The sequence below is a fragment of the Arachis duranensis genome, chromosome 7 (assembly GCF_000817695.3).
Source record: "Arachis duranensis cultivar V14167 chromosome 7, aradu.V14167.gnm2.J7QH, whole genome shotgun sequence".
In the NCBI taxonomy this organism is placed as follows: Eukaryota; Viridiplantae; Streptophyta; class Magnoliopsida; order Fabales; family Fabaceae; genus Arachis; species Arachis duranensis.
Window position 1 is genome coordinate 17,597,463 of NC_029778.3, and position 18,647 is coordinate 17,616,109.

The 18,647-nt window shown below is 30.8% G+C and overlaps 2 protein-coding genes across 2 annotated transcripts in view; both read left to right on the forward strand.

The window, feature by feature from the left end:
• LOC107458107 (transcription factor RF2b) overlaps window positions 1–2,820 on the forward strand; it is a gene marked incomplete in the record, with an annotated part of 3,291 nt that extends 471 nt beyond the window's left edge. The window contains 4 exon segments of the mRNA XM_016076322.3: window positions 1–172; window positions 1,215–1,347; window positions 1,737–1,821; window positions 1,916–2,820. Coding sequence (XP_015931808.1) covers window positions 1–172; window positions 1,215–1,347; window positions 1,737–1,821; window positions 1,916–2,271 — 746 coding nt within the window.
• A 13,609-nt stretch (window positions 2,821–16,429) lies between these two features.
• LOC107458099 (agamous-like MADS-box protein AGL80) lies at window positions 16,430–17,700 on the forward strand. Its single transcript, XM_016076312.3, has 2 exons — window positions 16,430–16,671; window positions 16,987–17,700. Exons 1-2 carry the CDS (start codon window positions 16,495–16,497, stop codon window positions 17,485–17,487), a joined length of 678 nt encoding a protein of 225 aa, XP_015931798.1. The 5' UTR covers window positions 16,430–16,494; the 3' UTR covers window positions 17,488–17,700.
• The last annotated feature ends 947 nt before the right edge of the window (window positions 17,701–18,647 follow it).

The following is an 18,647-nucleotide window of genomic DNA, read 5'->3' on the forward strand; positions in this document are numbered from 1 at the left end:
CGATTGGGAACGGTACAGAATCGGAGAAGGCGGTTCCGAGGCCGAGGCACAGGCACAGTAACTCTGTGGATGGTTCTACGACGTCGTTTGGGGAGATCATGGACGCTAAGAAAGCTATGCCTCCTGATAAGCTCGCTGAGCTTTGGACCATTGATCCCAAGCGTGCTAAGAGGTCTTCAATCATTTTTGCTTTTTAATTTTTCAAAATGCATACTTCAATTTGCTATGTTTTTCTTCTTTCGTGATTTGGATTTGGATTTGGATTGGTTGCTGAATGGTTTAGATTTAGGTTTTGATGTTTTGAGTAAGCTCGTTAGTAGTGTGGATTTTTGAAGTACAGATTGGATTTTGTTTTGAAGTCTAAATCATTGACTAAGTGAAGTTTGTGCTTGGTTTCTATATTGAGTATAGTTTTCGGATTTTTTCATTCACATCACTCTTAACTGGTCATTATATTTATATATCCAAGAATTTTGCTTAGAGAAGTTAAAGTTGAATTATTTTGACTAACCAGGAGAGGATTCAAGATGAATGTATGTTGTTAGTAGATTTGTGAGAGAGGAAGAGAAAAACGATAAGAATTTGGAGGGTTGTGTTATTTATGCTTGTGTGTGATGCTTTTTTACAAGAATTTAGATCCTCTAAATTTTGAATTTTCACTTTAGAGGGTAAAGTGTGATCTCTCACCCTTGAATGGTTTCCTCTCATATCTTCTCTTAGTTCTACTGATGAAATAAATGGTCAGACACTTTACACTGTAAAGTGAAATTCAAAATTTAAAGGATCCAAATCCATTTGACAATTATGGTGTTCTACATGATACTCAATTTTATCGTGATCTTAGGTTGTCGCAGAAGCAAATTCGTCAATACTTCAGTGACGAAGATTTTTTATGGTGTTTGAATCTTATGGGTTAAAAGGGATGTCAACTTGTCATAGTATAGTGCTTATGTGTCCAAGTTTCAATTGATGAATTTGTAATTTATGGTTTATGAACAATTAGAGATCATTAAGAATCTTCCTGTTCAGTGCAAAAATATTAAGTAATTTTGTATGTTGAGCATTTGAAATGGAAGGAGCCTGAGGTGATTGTGTAAAAGAGGCTGCTCTCTTTCCTTTAACTTTGAGTGACTTTAATGTTAGTAATTACTAATTCCTTTAGATCTTGTTTTGTCTATTATTCTCATAGTTTAATTATGTTGTTGTGCATTTAGGATACTTGCAAATAGGCAATCTGCTGCTCGATCAAAAGAGAGAAAGGCTCGCTACATTCAAGAACTTGAGCGCAAAGTTCAGACTCTTCAAACTGAAGCCACAACCCTTTCTGCCCAGCTGACACTATACCAGGTTTGTTTTGGCAGATATCTAATACAAAAAAGCCACTTCTAAGTTTATCTATTTTGCAATAACACTTGCAGGAGTTCCATTCTATAATAGCCCCTGCTTTTTAATATTGGATTTCAATGTAGCTCAGTGCAATAAATTCAACTGCATGATCTATGAACACCTGAGGTCTCATAAAACTTAATGGAACATTTACTTCTGTTTTCTTCTTTTTTATGCTCTTTCTTTATTATAATATATTTGCTTTATTACTTTGAAGTATTTTTCCTCATAATAATTTGTAATTTCATATCAAAATACTGAAGAACAAGCAGTTGACCTCGCCTTCCATTAGTACGAAACTTGTGTATGAGTATGAATATACGACTCAATCAGCTTTTTATCTTTTGTAGAGGGACACAAATGGTCTGAGTACTGAAAACACAGAGCTTAAGCTCCGCCTGCAAGCCATGGAGCAACAAGCACAACTTCGTGATGGTAACTATTATTACCATTTTGAATCTCACACATTTCTTAAAGTATGCTATTAGTGTTAATTAATTATGTTTAAATGGTTTCGGCTTTGCTTTAGCTTTAAATGAGGCACTGAAGAAAGAAGTCGAGAGGCTTAAGGTTGCCACTGGCGAAATGATGAGCCCCACCGAGTCTTTTAACCTTGGAATGCACCAGATGCCATTCACAGGAGCAAATTTCTTTCCGATCCCACCCCAATCAGGTCCTTCTGATCACCAGAACATGCAGTTGCCACCATTTGCTCACGCCCCATCTGGCATGCCAACGCATCAACTACAACAATCGAGTTCTCATCCACTCTCGGAAATAATGCAAAATCATATGCAGGGACTCGACATCAACAGCAAAGGACCAACTACGGTGAAGTCCGAAGGCCCATCAATTTCTGCAAGTGAGAGTAGCACTACATTCTGAATTTAACACAAATTGCTTGACCTGCTGACTTTTATCCATGGCATCATTCATTGTTTATAGTGTTGACATCTAGTCAACTAATGAAGGTACTCTATTTCATTAAATCTTCCATTCAGATTCAAGGGTTAATTCTTGATTATTTATTCTTAGGGATGCTCCCCAAAAAGGGGAAGCACCTTTGGGGTTTTGTTGCCAAGTTCGTGCAATCGTGTTTCAGCTTGGTGTTCAGTGTTTCTGGTTTCTGGAACAGTGGGAGTGCTAGGTTACTCTGTGTATGTTGGGAAGTATAAATGATCCCCCTCTAGTCATTTTGTATCATTATTGTATCATCATCATCATCATCATCATCATCATTCAAATGATAGCATGGAAGCTCTGATTCATTGTTGTGTTTTTAGTTCATGGTACCAAGTAAGGACTTGGGTTCTTTCTATGATGTTTAGTTACCGAGTTAAGTTTTAGATTTATTATTCATAGTTTTGTTGTACAATTTCAGTGTTTTAGAGACCAATTGTACTATGCTTATCCTAAAATCAGACCTTTCATGAAGCATGTGCTTCTCTTTTCTTTTTTCTCCGGTGGTGTAAAGCAAGTGCTGCTTTTTAATGCTGAATGCTTGAACGTCCCAGTTTATTGCTTCTGATTTTAATATAGGGAATAGGGATAAGTATGCTTTTGTGCATCCTTGGTTTTGATTTTATTCCTTAATGTTTTTAATGTACAAAATAGAATATATAAAAATGCTATTTGTACATTAAAATCAGTCACCATGTATATATAAATACATGTGTTGTTTAATTTATTTTCAATGCAAAAATATTATTTGCACACTAAAATTAGCCAACAAAATTAGTTATTATGTAATTTTGTAAATACATATATAGTTTAATTTATTTTTAACATATATTTTGTATTTCAATATGTATTTTACACTAGTGATTGATTTGGTAGTAATTTTAGTGTACATCTAACATCGTTGATTTCAATATGTATTTTGTATTCCAAATTTTTAATATGTATTTTATATTAGTTGCTGATTTTTGTGACTAATTTTAGTGTATATTTAACACGGTTGCTAGATAAAATGTTAGAAGATAAAATAAAACAAAATTTTAATTTTAGAACATAAAATATATTTATCTCCTGTTTTAAATAATTAGTAATGTCAAGACCAATTTTTTGACAATTAGTGGCCGTGAAAAATGTTCCTTTCTTTTTTCTTCTTATAATGCATTTTGTAGTGGAATATTAATAACAAATAAAATATAAGGATATTAATTTTTAAATCAAATAAAATATATCAGAATGATAATTCGAGTTCAGTTTTAAAGTGATTCTTCATATGAGTTAGACGCATTAAAATAGTTTTTGAAATACCAATTGCATTAATTATATCTTTGGAATTGACAAGAATACATTCCGTTAGTCTTTAATGACATAATAAGTTACTTGATAGAAAAGAGTTGAGATAATATGTTGCAATTTTACTCGTATCAAAGACGTAACCGGCGTAATTGAGATATCGAGAATTATTTTAGTATGCGTAACGAATTTGAGAGGCCACTCTAAAACCTTTATCTTTTGGGGGGTTTTAGAGGCTACTCTGAAACGTAGCTCTCAGCCTCTCATGATAATTCAGTTAATGGATAAAGCCTTCATAGCCCTTTTTTGTGTGTGTTTTTTGGGTTAAGGGAATCAATTGGTAGACCCAAAACTACTCTCTTGGCACTGCAAAGGTCCATTTCTAGATAGTTTTATTGCTTCTTTTTATAAGACAGTAGGTGAAAATTCACTGGTAAGGTAAGAGACCAGTATTTGTTACATACAAGTAACTCTAAGATTGGAATTCGAAACATAATAATGCTTAAACAACTCAAGTAATTATCACTTGCACTATATCTTATAGTTACAGTTATCATCTTTTAAATGTTTGTTGTTTTCTTAAATTGGAATTGGATTTACAGATCACGGTCCCTATTATAAATTTTATGCGAACTGCCTCTATTTTTTTTTCTTTCAAAGATAATGATTAAACAAAAAGAATGAGAATCGAATACAAATTCTAGGTTTAAAAATTAAAACAAGACGTGCATGAAATAAGTGATACCTAGTACTAAACTAACACGTGGGGTGTTGGCTTAACTCAAACTGAACTTTTCTCAATTTGTATAATCTTAATTCGACGAATCTGCTAAATTGTCAATTTTTTTGGGATGGTAATTGATAATTATTTATTAACTGGCAATGCAATAAATAATTTAGTGAAAATTTTGTAAAAATGAATGGAATTATAATATTTCCTAATGCAACAAGGCTGAACCCATTAAATTTCTTCTTTATACTAGTATTTGAAATACCACACCAAATATTAGGGATAACAAAACCCCATTGAAACGGACAATATTCGAGATTACCCACCACGAAAACAAAAATGGATTCGTCAACCAAGTGGGTAAAATTATTGTCTGTTCTTCTGGCTTACAGTATGACCGTTAATTGGTCTTGAGACTATAGATGTATGTCACATTTTTTTAGTATAATTGTGTATTCATTCACTAAAAAATAGAATGTATGTGTTTCGAGATATCATTTGTCTATTAATCCTGTCATTAGAGATGATTTACATTTTATTTTTTCTATTTGAGATACGTAATAAAAATCTGTTTGTCATAACGCATCAATCACCAAATGACTATACTGTTCTGATAAAATCAATTTCTTCGATTTTAAAATTTTCGTCGCCTCAATATAAATAAAGATAAAACAATTAGACTAGCATCCAACAAAAATTATAGAAACTATATTCATAATTAAAATTTAAAATATATTAATAAATATTTTAAATAACATACATATTGTTTATAATATAACATATACATTATATATATTAATATATATTTATTAATAATATATATGTATGTTGCATATTTTATTTAACAATTTAGCATAATATTTTTATATTTTATTAACATGAATGTATAAAATACTTTAATGTTAATACATATAATAACTTTCATATAGTCACCAAAAAAAAATATAATAACTTTCATATTCGGTAATAATTAACTACAACTTATGGATATTAATATATAATTTTTAGATTATTACCCATGATAATGTCATACTTTTAAAGTTAATAACAATACAGAATTTTCAGATTGTTACACATGGTACAGATAACAGTTAACAATAGAAAAAAAATTAAAAAACACTAGTTATATACTAAAAAAGGAAAAAAATAATTATATATTTTACCTTTTAATATTAATATTTTTCATCGTAATATATAATCCTGATAAGTTTTAACAAATTTTATTTAATAATTACCATCTTGCTAATATATATTTCATTATTAATATTATATTTTACATTAATTATGTCTATATAATATTACTATAATAATATTAACGTAACAATATAGTATGAAACTATTAATATGCAAAACTAATAATAATATATAAACTTACGTAACACACAAATTAATACATATACAGTAAACAAATAAATCAGTAATTAAACTATACTAACTACATAGCAACAATAAAAATTAATTATATTAATATTAATCATGTACAAAAAAATAATAATAACACTAACTACAAAAAAAATTATAAATTTTCGATAATAATAAAAAAACATACATATTAAAAATGGTTTAAATACACAATAATATATTTTCGGATAAACATATATTTCGTATTATTTCTGCACCTTAAATAAAAAATATATACTTTTGTGCACTTACTTCACATACACACAGAGATTTATAAACCATCAAATTTAACACAGACTATATATCTTTTTTCGTTACACTCTTTATTGTAAAAAAAAAAAAAAAAATTGCTCGCACCCTCAGTAACCTTCTCTTCACACTCAGAGAGAAGGAGAAGAAGAGCAAAGAGCGGCTTCTTTTACAAGAGGAGATGGCGTGCCTTCTGCATGGGGAATGCGTGTCAGCACGACAGCACCCATTACAAAAAAATGGTCGAATATTGTCAAATTTATTGGTGGGTTTATAAAAGAAATTCGCTAGCAACTTGTTTATTATCGAATTTAACGGCAAAAGAAATTTCATGATATAAATTTCGTCCCTCCATCGCTAATTACTGACGAATATAAATTTTAATTGGAGAAATTTTTCTGAAAATTATTACCATTAAATTTTTTTTGATAAATTCGACGGTAATATATTATTTATTATTAATAATTAAATTGATAATTATCAGCAGATTTAACGACGGCAAACTTAAATTTTAATTTTTTTTAAAAAAATTTGTTTAAAAATTTAATATATAATTTTAAATATTTAAATTGAATAATTTTTAAACTAATAAAATTTAAAGTTTTGTAATTTTTTATAATAATTTGTCTATATTTTTTAATTAAAAATTCACAAATAAATTCAAATATCAAAATTTAATATTAAAACTAAAAAAATAAGAAAATTCAATTAAGGAAGAAAATTAAATTTAAATGCACTGAACTCTCAATTTAATTTTTGAAATTTTTTTAATTTTATTTTATTTTATACATATACTCACTTATATTTGTATAAGTCTAACATATTTCAAATACAATCGGCAAAAACCATAACTATCTACCATTCTATCTACAATTATAAGAGCTATACATACATAGAATATAGATTAAATATATTTACAATAATAAATACAATTTTAGACAACTAACATATATTTTATTAATAGAATAAAAAAAGTAAAATCACAACAAAAGACCGAATACGAATATTTAACAAACAATCATCGATATTTTTCACTTAATAACTTGACTCCAAGAATAATAATTATACAGTTCAATACTTGCTGCCAAAGATGTAACTGCATGCTACCTAGTACCGCCGCAACTGCAACGCCTGTCCTTGCTATGCATCTCAAACTGCAAAAGGAGGAAAATTGAAGTGCTCTTTAATGTGAATCATGAGTTAGTGTAGTAGCTATTCAATATTCATCTATGGCATAAATTTAAAGAGTAGTTTCAATTGCGCTTTTTTCTTGGTCTATGGTGCACATAATAGAGATGAAAAAATTCATGTTTGGGAGGAGCTGAGTTATATAGCTGAGTTATATAAGGTTCTGTGTTGTTTTCTGGGAGACTTTAATGAAATAGTCCAGGTGGAGGATCGGAAAGGTGCCACTAGCTTACCTTTGTCTGCGGAAGAGTTCAAGGTTTTGGTACAAGATATGCACTTAGTGGACCTGCCGCTCACTGATCGCAAGTTTACATAGTTTCGAAGACAATCCTGCAGTCGTATAGATAGAGCGTTGGTTAGTGTGGAGTGGCTAGAAAAGTTTTCAGATACTCGATTACGAGGTGGGCTAAAAGAGTTGTCAGACCATTGCCCTATAATAGTTGAGGACAAAAAGATAAAAGAAGGTCCAAGACCATTCCAAAGTCTCGATTCTTGGTTTACACATGAGGGATTTCTTAGCATGGTTAAATAGGAGTGGAGAGGATTGGGGGATATACAGTTCACAGATAAACTAAAGGCGTTGACGGCTCCATTGGGAAGATTGCATAAGGCCAACTTTGGTGGGATAGACAACAAAATTACTAAGTTTGAGGAAGAAATCTAGAGAATTGATTACATAGTAAGCAACGGAGGGTATGATGAGACACTGGAGGCTAGAAGAAAGGCGTTAGTGTCTTGTTGTGAGAGATAGTACGTAAGGAAGGAAGTCCATTGAAAACAGATGTCTCGGTCTCGGCATGCGAAGGAGATGGACAAAAATACAAGATACTTCCACAATATAGCATCAGCAAGAAAACACGGAATGCAGCCCTTCTGTTTAAGTGGTGGTGGTGGTTTGCAAAAGAAGAGTTCCCATTGTGGAAGAAGATTGTATGTTCGTGTCATAATCTAAATCCCAATAAGCTACTGTCAACCCAAGTGCTACCTACTAAAGGAGGCCCGTGGAGGGACATATGCCAGCTACAGATCACGGATCAACGTACAAGGAATAAGCTAGTTACAGGGTTGTCAATGGAGATTGGTGATGGGCAACAGACTTGGTTTTGGGAGGATGTATGGTTACTCTGTGGATCTCTAAAGGATCGGTTCCCGAGGCTGTTCTCTGTTTCAAACCAATGTGAATCTGTCAATGGGGATTGTGAGTTTTGGGATGGCATATACTGGGTATAGAACTTCCAATGGAGGCGAGAGCTCTTCCAATGGGAGTTAGAACTCCTGAGTCAATTAAATGAGGCTTTAAGACCTGTGAGATTAGTGAGTAACCGGGAGGATAGAGTCGTGTGAAAATACGATAGGCAAGGTATTTTTTCAACTAACTCATTTGTGCAAGTGATGCAGCAAGAATTGATTCCGGAGGAGGTAACCAGCTACAGCTTCACTAGAACCATTTGGAAAGGTTTGGTTCCACCAAGAGTGGAGCTGTTTACTTGGTTTGTCCTGATAGGCAGGGTGAATACAAAGGAGAGGCTGAGACGTTTTGGAATTGTTAGACTGGAAGATAATGTCTGTATTTTGTGTAATAACAATTTGGAAGATGTGGAGTGTTTGGATGTCGGGCTTTGGCATTCAATAGTCGTATCCGGGTTCGATGAAAGAGCACTTTATAAGTTGGACAGAGGACCTGAGTAGGAAGGAGGATCACAAGCATATGATAAGATGCTTTTGTGCTATCGTGTGGAACATTTGGATGGAAAGAAACATGAGGATTTTTAAAAATAAAAGCAAAGGTGTTGAAGAGATTATTAACAAGACTGTGACCAATGTTAACGAGTGGATAGGTGTTGATCCCTTTTGTTGTTGATGGCTATGCCGAAGATGACATGGAACTATTTGTTATTTTGGATATTTGTTTTTTGTCATAGTTAGAATTGTGGGACTATCTAGCTCTGTACGCTCTACTTTATTGTGTTGAGCTCTTATTTTCAAAAAAAAAAAAGTTAAATAAAATAATGCAGAATTTATGGTCTGAATTATCAAGATTTGATTAGGAAAAAAAATTAAATAAGACTAATTAAGCACATAATTTATGAGATCACTCTTAAAATTTGATGATAAATTTTAATGATGTCGAAGTCTCAAATTTTAATGATATTAAAGTCTCATTTGAAACAAAAATAGAACATCATTGCTAGTTAAGGTAAAAATTGTCCAGTCTTTTATATGCCATCAACACTAGAACATCATTGATTGACCATTTGAAGCATGCACAACGTGGTAAAAGTACTCTAATACAAAAACATGTAAAAAATTAATATTTCTCCCAAGATATTCAATTATTCAAGATTTAATACTATGCATATACATACATAAGAAACTGAACCACCAATTTCACATTTAAAAATGTGTTCATAATTTAGAATGAATAAACCTGTAGCAACTACATTATATTAGATATATTAAATATTAAAAAATACATTATGATAAAATTTAAATTAAAGTAACACAAAATACTGATGTAATATATATTCATAGCTCTTCATGAATCAAGAGAGCAGATAATTATTTTTGTGGATTCTTTCACAAGATTCCAATCTTCTTAATAACTAAAATAAAATTAAATATCACAAATTTTATAAGTACTACTAGATAGAGTAATAGACCCTAATTTAACTTAATACTTAGAGAAATTATGCTAATTATTAGGATTAGGGTTTAACAAATGCTAATAATGTCCAAAAAAATAGAAGGAAGAGAATAAGACATACCTAAATGAAAGAGAAAGATAAAGATAACATCACAGCTGACGGAGGCAAGTGACAAATGACAAAGACAGAAACTTGCAGGGAAGAAATAGATCCTCCATGGCAGAAACAAACTCTAGGTGGATGCTCCTCGACGGCAATGATGGTTAGAGTTGTGGGAAGCGATTGACGACGACGAAATGGAAGCGAATGGTGGTGATGGGGCTGACGATGGGAGAGAAAAAGAAATGGGAGAGAAGTGATGTTGCAGATGATGAGTTTGGAAAACTCTTATTTAATTTTGATGATGAACAAACATTATTGAAATATTTAAATACAAAATTATTAATTTGATCCTAATTCATATATGCTTAATTAATAATTTTGTTGTGCAGATTTTGTGTTGGGCCGAAACAAAAGAAAATTAACAAAGCCCAACTGTTGCATTATTGGTTCAGCTTTGAGTGTCCAAATGAGTTTGTGATTAAAGCTAGTTATATTGGGCCGAGAATAAGTTTTAATGCTATTAGCCCAAGTGTGTTACATGCTTTCCATTTGCTTTGTGCATATTCCAAATTTCATCAGGAAAGCAAATGTTACTATTTGGCCAGAAATTTAAATAATGACAAGCCCAATTTGATTAGCATGCATGGTCCGAAAGAAAAAAATGGGATTGAGGCACATTGATGAAAAAACTCAACTCTTTGAATTTGGTTGCTTGCCTCCAACGGATTCCATTTCTCACTTTGGATGGAATTCAAATTTAATTTAATACATTGGAAACATAAGCAAGTGAGAGAAGATTGATTTGACTAAAGGCATCATTGCTACACGCCAACTAAGGGAAGTAGAAGCAAGCTATTTTCAATTAATTAGTTTAATCACTTTGAAATAGCTTTACTTCAGATTCTTTCTTCTCTCTCTCATCTCTTTCTCTCTTCGGTTATTGCACAGAAAATATTGGCAGCCATGGAAGCAAAAAAAAGAGCTACCGAAAGGAAGAGAAAGCAAGCCTAAAGACCATCACAATGATGGCAATAAAACATACTAAAATAAAAATGAGCTGTGGCTGAGATATTCACCAAATGTGGTTAGATTTGGTGAGATTATCTTGAGCCTTTCATGCTCAAAAATGGAAGAATAAGATTCGGCCAGCTAGAGGAGATTCTTGGAGCATGGCTTGTCTTTGATTCTGCTCAACCACCACAGGGAGTAGCTAGAGTGGCGAAGTGATGGTTGAGGCAGAGATTGAAGCAGATGAAGTCATCATCATCATGAGGCATCAAGGGCCAGAAATCCATCTTGGAGAGGAAGCCAAGGATGGAGAGCCCGGATTGATGAAGGGTGATGATCAAGAAAGGACTAGAGGTAATTGCATGTTGGTTAATGCATGGTTATCTCTTCTCTCTCTGTGTGGGCGAACCGGTTCTGTGCTTGTTGAAGGAGGAAGAAGTTGGTTCGGTTTTGACTTCAAGTGTGGAGGCTTTCCTCTTCTTTAAAAAAGGGGGAACAACCACTGTTTGAAGCAAGGAGAAAATTTGAGAGTGCAAGGCACAGAGTTCTCAGAGCTACCTGAGCTAACAGTTTTCTCTTCTCCTTCAATGTATTCTGTTTTGTAATTTTTCTGTTTAATTTTGTCATGTCTTGAGTCTCATGGAAAAAGGCAAACAAGTGAGGTTTGTATGAAAAAGCCATAGAGCGAAAAAAGGCAGAGAGTGCAGAATTAAAAGAAAAAGCCATAGATGTCTAAGAGTTCCTTTGTTCATCTATGTTGTGTATCATGATTCTGTGGGAATCCCCTTGTAAGTTGGGTTAGCACTTTACAAGTTGTAATCAGATTGATTATAGTGAAATTCCATCATGTTTGTGATGGAGACTGGATGTAGGCTGCACTGCACTTAGCAGCCGAACCAGGATATATCTGGGTGCAATCTTCTTCTCTTTCTACTCCATTTCTGTTTTCTACTACACAGGAGCAAAAACCAGAATTATCTCGTGCCAAGTGACGAGACAAAACAAAAATTCTCGTGGGAAGGGACGAGACAAAACAAAGTTGCTCGTGTCCAGTGACGAGCAAAAACAGAAAAGTCTTCTCTGAAGGTCAGCAAGTGTTCGCATCGAAAAGGGGGCTAAGATTCAACCCCTCCTTCTCTTAGCCACTGAAACCATCAGCAGAAATAGAGGGGGAAGTGTTCGCAAATTCGAATTTAGGGTCAATTTTACCGGGGGTTTACCATCAAAAAATCCGCCGATAACACATAACCTGTGACCAAAACGACGCGTTTCATTTAATTACCTTACATCATATTTTTTTCCTAAATCCAACGATAATGATCGTGCCAATTTTTCTTTTTTTTATCCAATTATTACCGATGAATTTACTACCAGAAACCTAGATCCGCCGATAAATCTGCCTCTAGCCTCCAATGCCATTCGACATTTTTCTTGTAGTGATTCCAGCATCTCGCATGTCACTAAAAGTAGGTGCATCAGCGTTGCAGAACACAACTATAGGGTCCCGAACGCGTGGTGACTCATGACCATCTCGCTATAGGTGAGAAGACGTAGTCAGCACTCCATTAGCTGCGAGAAGCATAATTTTTCATACACACGCCCAGCTCTTCGCTGCATCCTTCACATGCATATCATCAACAACAGACTAATATAATAAATAATTTCTGACATAATGTCATTATAAGAATAAAAACACAAACTCAAAGATAAATGAGAATGGGTGAGAAAGAGGTCCTCATTCCATGGAGAACTGCTAAATCTCATAGTATAACATTACATAATTATTGATTCTATTTATATAAAAACCTAAAGTAAATTATTCTTTTTGTTTCTGAAATTTGGCAACAATTTTAAAAATATCTCTAAGTTTTATTTTGTTTCAATTTTGTTTCATAAGTTTTCGATTTGCATCAATATACCCCTTCGGCTAATTTTTAAAAAATTTTAGGACCAATTCAAAAATAATTTCATAAGAACAACCTTCAACACAAGCAAATCAAACATAATTGTCATGCATTATTGTTGGATTGGTCTTAAATTTTTTGAAAATTTAGTTGTCGGAGATATATTTGATACAAATATAGGTGACAATGGATTGGATAGGATAGGGTAGGGTTTGGATCCAACCCTAACCCTACCAGTTCTTAACCTGCGGATATCCGGTTCTACCCGCGAGTTACAAAAAGATACAACATTATTATATAACTTGATAATAATTTAAAATAGAACTGACTTTTATGTAAAAAATAAATATTAAATTATCAATTAATGATTTTTTTTACTGATTAAGAATCTTTTGCATTTAGTGAAAGGTCTTTGGTTCAACATCCACTTAAAACATATTTTTATATAAGTATATAACATATACATATATAGAGTGCAGGTTGGTCGGATAGGGTTGAGACTCAACCTGCACCCTACCCGACTCTGCATGAGAATCCTACCCGCATCTTATCCTACCCACTGCGGATCGGATTGACAATCCTACCCGACCAACTGGAATGCGGTCGGGTTGAATACCCGCGGATAGAATACATATTGCTACCTTTAGATGCAAATTGAAAATTTTTAGAACAAAATTAAAATAAAATAAAATATAAAGATATTTTTAAAATTTTTATCAAACTTCAAAAACAAAAAATATATTTTATCTTTTTAAATGATTGTTAGTTTTATTAATATTAGATTAGATAATATTATCGTAATAATAAACATGTAATAGACAATACAAAAATAATCATATATATTTGAAATGGTTTGAGTTTGAAATGATATGAATAGAATTTTATATTGTATTTTTTAACGAATACATTATGATTTTTTTTTTATCTTTTAAGTTAGATTATATTGGATTATATTATGTTATGTTTATTATTTTATATGTTTTAAAAAAAACAATTTGATTAATACACACAGATATTTGTGTTGGTCCACCTCTTTAAATAGGGGGACTATTAAATGAGGTTCCGTTATGAGAATGAGGAGGAAATGAGGATCATTTATCTTGACTGGATGGAAAATGGGACATGGGAGAGGAATACTAGTACTGATATTAATTAATTGTGAATTTAGATTATTATTTAATTAACAAAACAAAAAAATACGTATTTGTTGTTAAGAAAATACTGATATTAAAAAAATCATGTATGCCGTAAAGAGTGTACTCAGAGCATAATTGTTAAGCTAATAGTCTAATATTTAGATTGGTCATTGAAATTATATTTGCGTTTAATTTAATTTTTAAAATTTTAATTTATTTAATTTGTTTTTTAAATTTATAATCTATATATAACTTATGTTAGTCTATAATCCTATTTTCATTGTAAAATTGTTAACGACATATTAAAATAGACTAATGAATATCAGACTGGATTCGCTAGCTTCTATTGACATGGATATTAAATTTTTTTACCTTAACTTATTCCTTAACAAACCTTTAAAACTTGTATGTAAAATTAGGATTAGATCAGAGTTTTAAATATTTTGTAAAAAAAATTGTGATAAAAAAGTTTTAATTACCACTTTAGAAATAACTATTAAAAAATTTAATGGAATAGCCGTTAATTTATTTAATTCATTTCACCACGTCATTAACTGCTAAATTAGAAGACCAAATCGAGTAAAGCAAAATTTTAAAAATTAGATCAAATTGAATAAATTAAAATTTATTATTCTATTATATATCTCTAATTTTATATTAAAATGTGCTATATGTCATTTTTTTTATTGTAATTGGAATCAAATTTTTTTTTTAAATTTAGAAATTCTCTTTTCAATTCCTTACTAATTTTACAATCAAAATGTGTCACATATCACTCTCTCATTGTAATTGAAATTAAATCTTTCTCTCTAAAATTAAAAAATTCATCCCTCATCCTTATTAATTTTATAACCAAAATATGTCACATATCACTCCCTCATTACAATTGAATTCAAAAAAAATTTTTCAAGATTAAAAAGTTCTTTCGTCCTCCCTCTTCCTTTTTCTATTTCTCTCATTCCTTCAACCACTCTATTTATTTTATATATCATTATCAATATCAATGACTAATTACTAATTTGACAATCAAAATGTGCAATATGACATTCTTTAATTGCATTAAAATTAAAATTGAAATATTAAAATTGAAATTGAAATATACCTATATTATGTATCATATATTATACTATCTAATTTAATAATCAAATGTGTCACATGACACTCTCTTATTAAAATTGAGAAAAAATATTTTTTTAAATTAATAAATTTCCTTCTTAAATTTTCTCATTTACCTCTCTCTATTTTTCTATTTCTCTCTACTATTTTTACTCTATATATATTTTATATTTTATATTAGTAATTTGACAAATCAAAATATATCATCCGATATTTTTTTACAATTAAAATAAAATTTTTTCTTCCAAAATTAATAAACTCTCACTCTCATTCTTCATCTTTATCTTTCACTCTCTTTTCTCTCATGCTCTATTTTTTCTATATTTCTCTTTTACAGAAAATAAAATTAACAAAATAATATAATTTAAATAAAAAATATTATTATTGTTGTTATTATATACATAGTTTTTTAGTTTTTTATTTAGTTTTAAATTTTTATCGCTTATCTTTTTAATCTATATTTTTATTTTTCTTCTTTCAAATATTTATTACATACAATTTGGAGAGAATACTAGTATTATAATTAAAAGCTAGAATCAAGATTCAATTGTTTTAAAAAAATTAATTTTGAGTTTAATTTTATTACTATCAGTATAATTTTTTTATGCTAATATCTAATTATATTTTTATATACACAAAGAGAAAAAATATTATTTTTACATTGTAAGTATAAAAATTAATTATTTTTATTTGTGCAATAGACTTATTAACAGTTAACATCTAATTAAATAGAAAAGTATACACGTTAAATTGTTTTAAATTTTAGATATCAAATGTTAAAATTAATTATTAATAAAAAATTAGATTTTTTCATATAAAAATAATAACTAAAAATCTTATTATTTAATTTTTTATCTACAGATACATTGGTCTTCTTAGCGAGAGATTTTTGTCGATCAACAATTTTGTTTTATAAAAATAGTTTAATTTTATAATTTTTTTATCATACATAATCTATACTGTTAGAATAAAGTAAACTGTAATTTTAAAAAATTTATATTTCCATAATAAAAGTACTAATTTTAAAAATTAAATTGAAACACAAAAATAATTTCAGGACTAATCTAAATATTAACACATAATTATTTGTTTAAAATATAATGTTATACTCTCCAGGAATGGAAACTATTAAATTTGAGATTTCATTCAACAGCCCCCAAATCCTAATATTTCATATTGGGTCAAGGCTTCATGATGTAACCATATTAGTATAGGATGACAATTAATGCAGCAAAAAATGGCTTAGCCTGGAATGAATCTAGGTTTCACAAATGAATCTATAAAAGGATTGGTTGAAGCAGAAATAAAATTACTATAGACACCTAGGTTACTTTTCTCCCTTCATCATTCTTAATTTCCTCTCTACTTTGCTGACTACCACCATGGCTAGATCCAAAGTGAAGCTTGCATACATAACCAACGATGCTGCAAGGAGGGTTACATACAAGAAGAGGAAAAGAGGGATGATGAAGAAAATTAGTGAACTAAGCACCCTTTGTGGGGTTGATGCCTGTGCCATAGTCTACAATTCACGTCAAGATGCTCATCCTCTTGACGAGGTTTGTCCAAAATCTACATCTATAAAATAAGGCTGTTATTTTCATAAAAATATTTTTATATAAATGATATTATTTTAAATAGTTAGATAATTTCACATATTTAACTGAATATATTCGAGCGAGTTATCTAATAATCCGTAATATCATTTTCATATAAAGAAATCTTCACAGAAATAAACACTATAAAATAAAATTGAGCATACATATATGATACGAATTAAAAAATCGTGATGACGTTATCTTAAAACAATCAACATTTTTTTGAGCCATTTTTGTTAGTAATATATTTTTTTTGAATGATTCTTGTTTCTTTAGCCCGAAGTTTGGCCCTCCCGCATGGGAGTTGAAAGGGTGATTGAGAAATTCCGGCAATTGCCGGAAATTGATCAAAACAGGAAGAGGATGGATCATGCGGATTACTTGACTCTGAGGATCGCGAAAGAGAAGGAGAAACTGAAGAAGAAAAGGCATGACAACAACGAGAAGGAGTTCCAGCTTCGCATGCATGATTTCATGCTAAGAAATAGGCTTCCAGAGAATCTGAGCTTCTTTGATTTGAATAACTTGGCTTATCATACTGACATGAAGCTTAGGGAGGTCGACATGCGGTTGCAGATGCTTCTGGAAAAAGAGAACAAGGAGATGATGATGGATTTCGCACCGTCGTCACAGCCGATTCATGGTCCTTATCATCCCCTTGAGAGTGGAGAGTCTAGTGGGAAGAACATGAACCATTTTTCATTTATGGAGGAAAACAACCACAACAACTACAATAGTGGTTTTGACATGATTCTTGGAAATGCAAGAATTAACTAATTTGTGTGGATTGATCAATGGTGATGATAATAATTACTTAATTAGGGCTTTAGGGCTTTGTCTCTTCTAGCTAATTAAGGGTCTTGCATTTTATGGTTTCGTTTCCGTTGTTGTTTAATTTCCAGTTTACCCTGTGTTGTGTGGTTCAGTGTCTTGTCTTAGTATTTGTCTTTTCAGTTTCATGTGTGGCGTATTTAGTACTATTCTTACATTTCAGAAGTGATTTGATTATTGTGTTATTCTCTAATTGTTCGTTTTTTAATAATTTTTTGTGATAACTACTAAGAAGAGCTGTTTTTTGTTTTGGGTAATAATAGTTACACATCTAAATATATAGATGGATAATAAATGAAATAATTATTTTTGTTGAATTAAAAGATCTACAAGATAAATTGGATAAAAATATGTGAATCAAAATGATAATAATTGTAAACTTTTAGATTGCATACATTTTCATGCATAAAGGAAAAGTCTTTCATAATTTTTAAAATGTGATATTTAAAAATAGATTATACAAAACAAATGTGATGTTTTTAAATCGTGCTTATTCAAAATATGCTAATTGGTGTGTCGCATTTTTTATTGACTAAAACGCGCAAATCAACCTGTTACTTTTTTTTGTTGAAGATAACTAACCTGCGAAATACACGCTATATGTGTGTCTTTTTTGTCTTTGTTCACAATTGATGCATGCTTCTCCTTTCATATGTGCACGCCTGACGTCTTTGTTCTACTTGCACACAGTAGGAAGCTGGCCAAAAAAAAAAATTCGAACATTAAATTAAAACTTTCTGAAAAGCATTGAAAATTTCAAAAATTAAATAATGAGCTAATCAAAAAAATAGTTAGAAAAGTGAGTATATAAAGACTGAGTAAAAGAGAAGTTGGAGCATAAAAATAACGATTTTGTTTTTAATAGAAGAAGGTTTTGAATTTTTTGATAATTAAACCGTCGGTTTTCAAAAGATTCATAAGACAATAATAATTACTGAGTTTGAAAACAGTTTTCTTATTAAATATCTTCTTATGACAATTCTTAAATTTTGTGGTGAGACTGTATGATTAGGTTCTCACTCCCTACAGCTTATCTTTTTAAAAAATGGATGAAGAAGCTTAAGAAGAGTTTAACCGTGTTTTGCTTATACGATTTTGTTGTTATA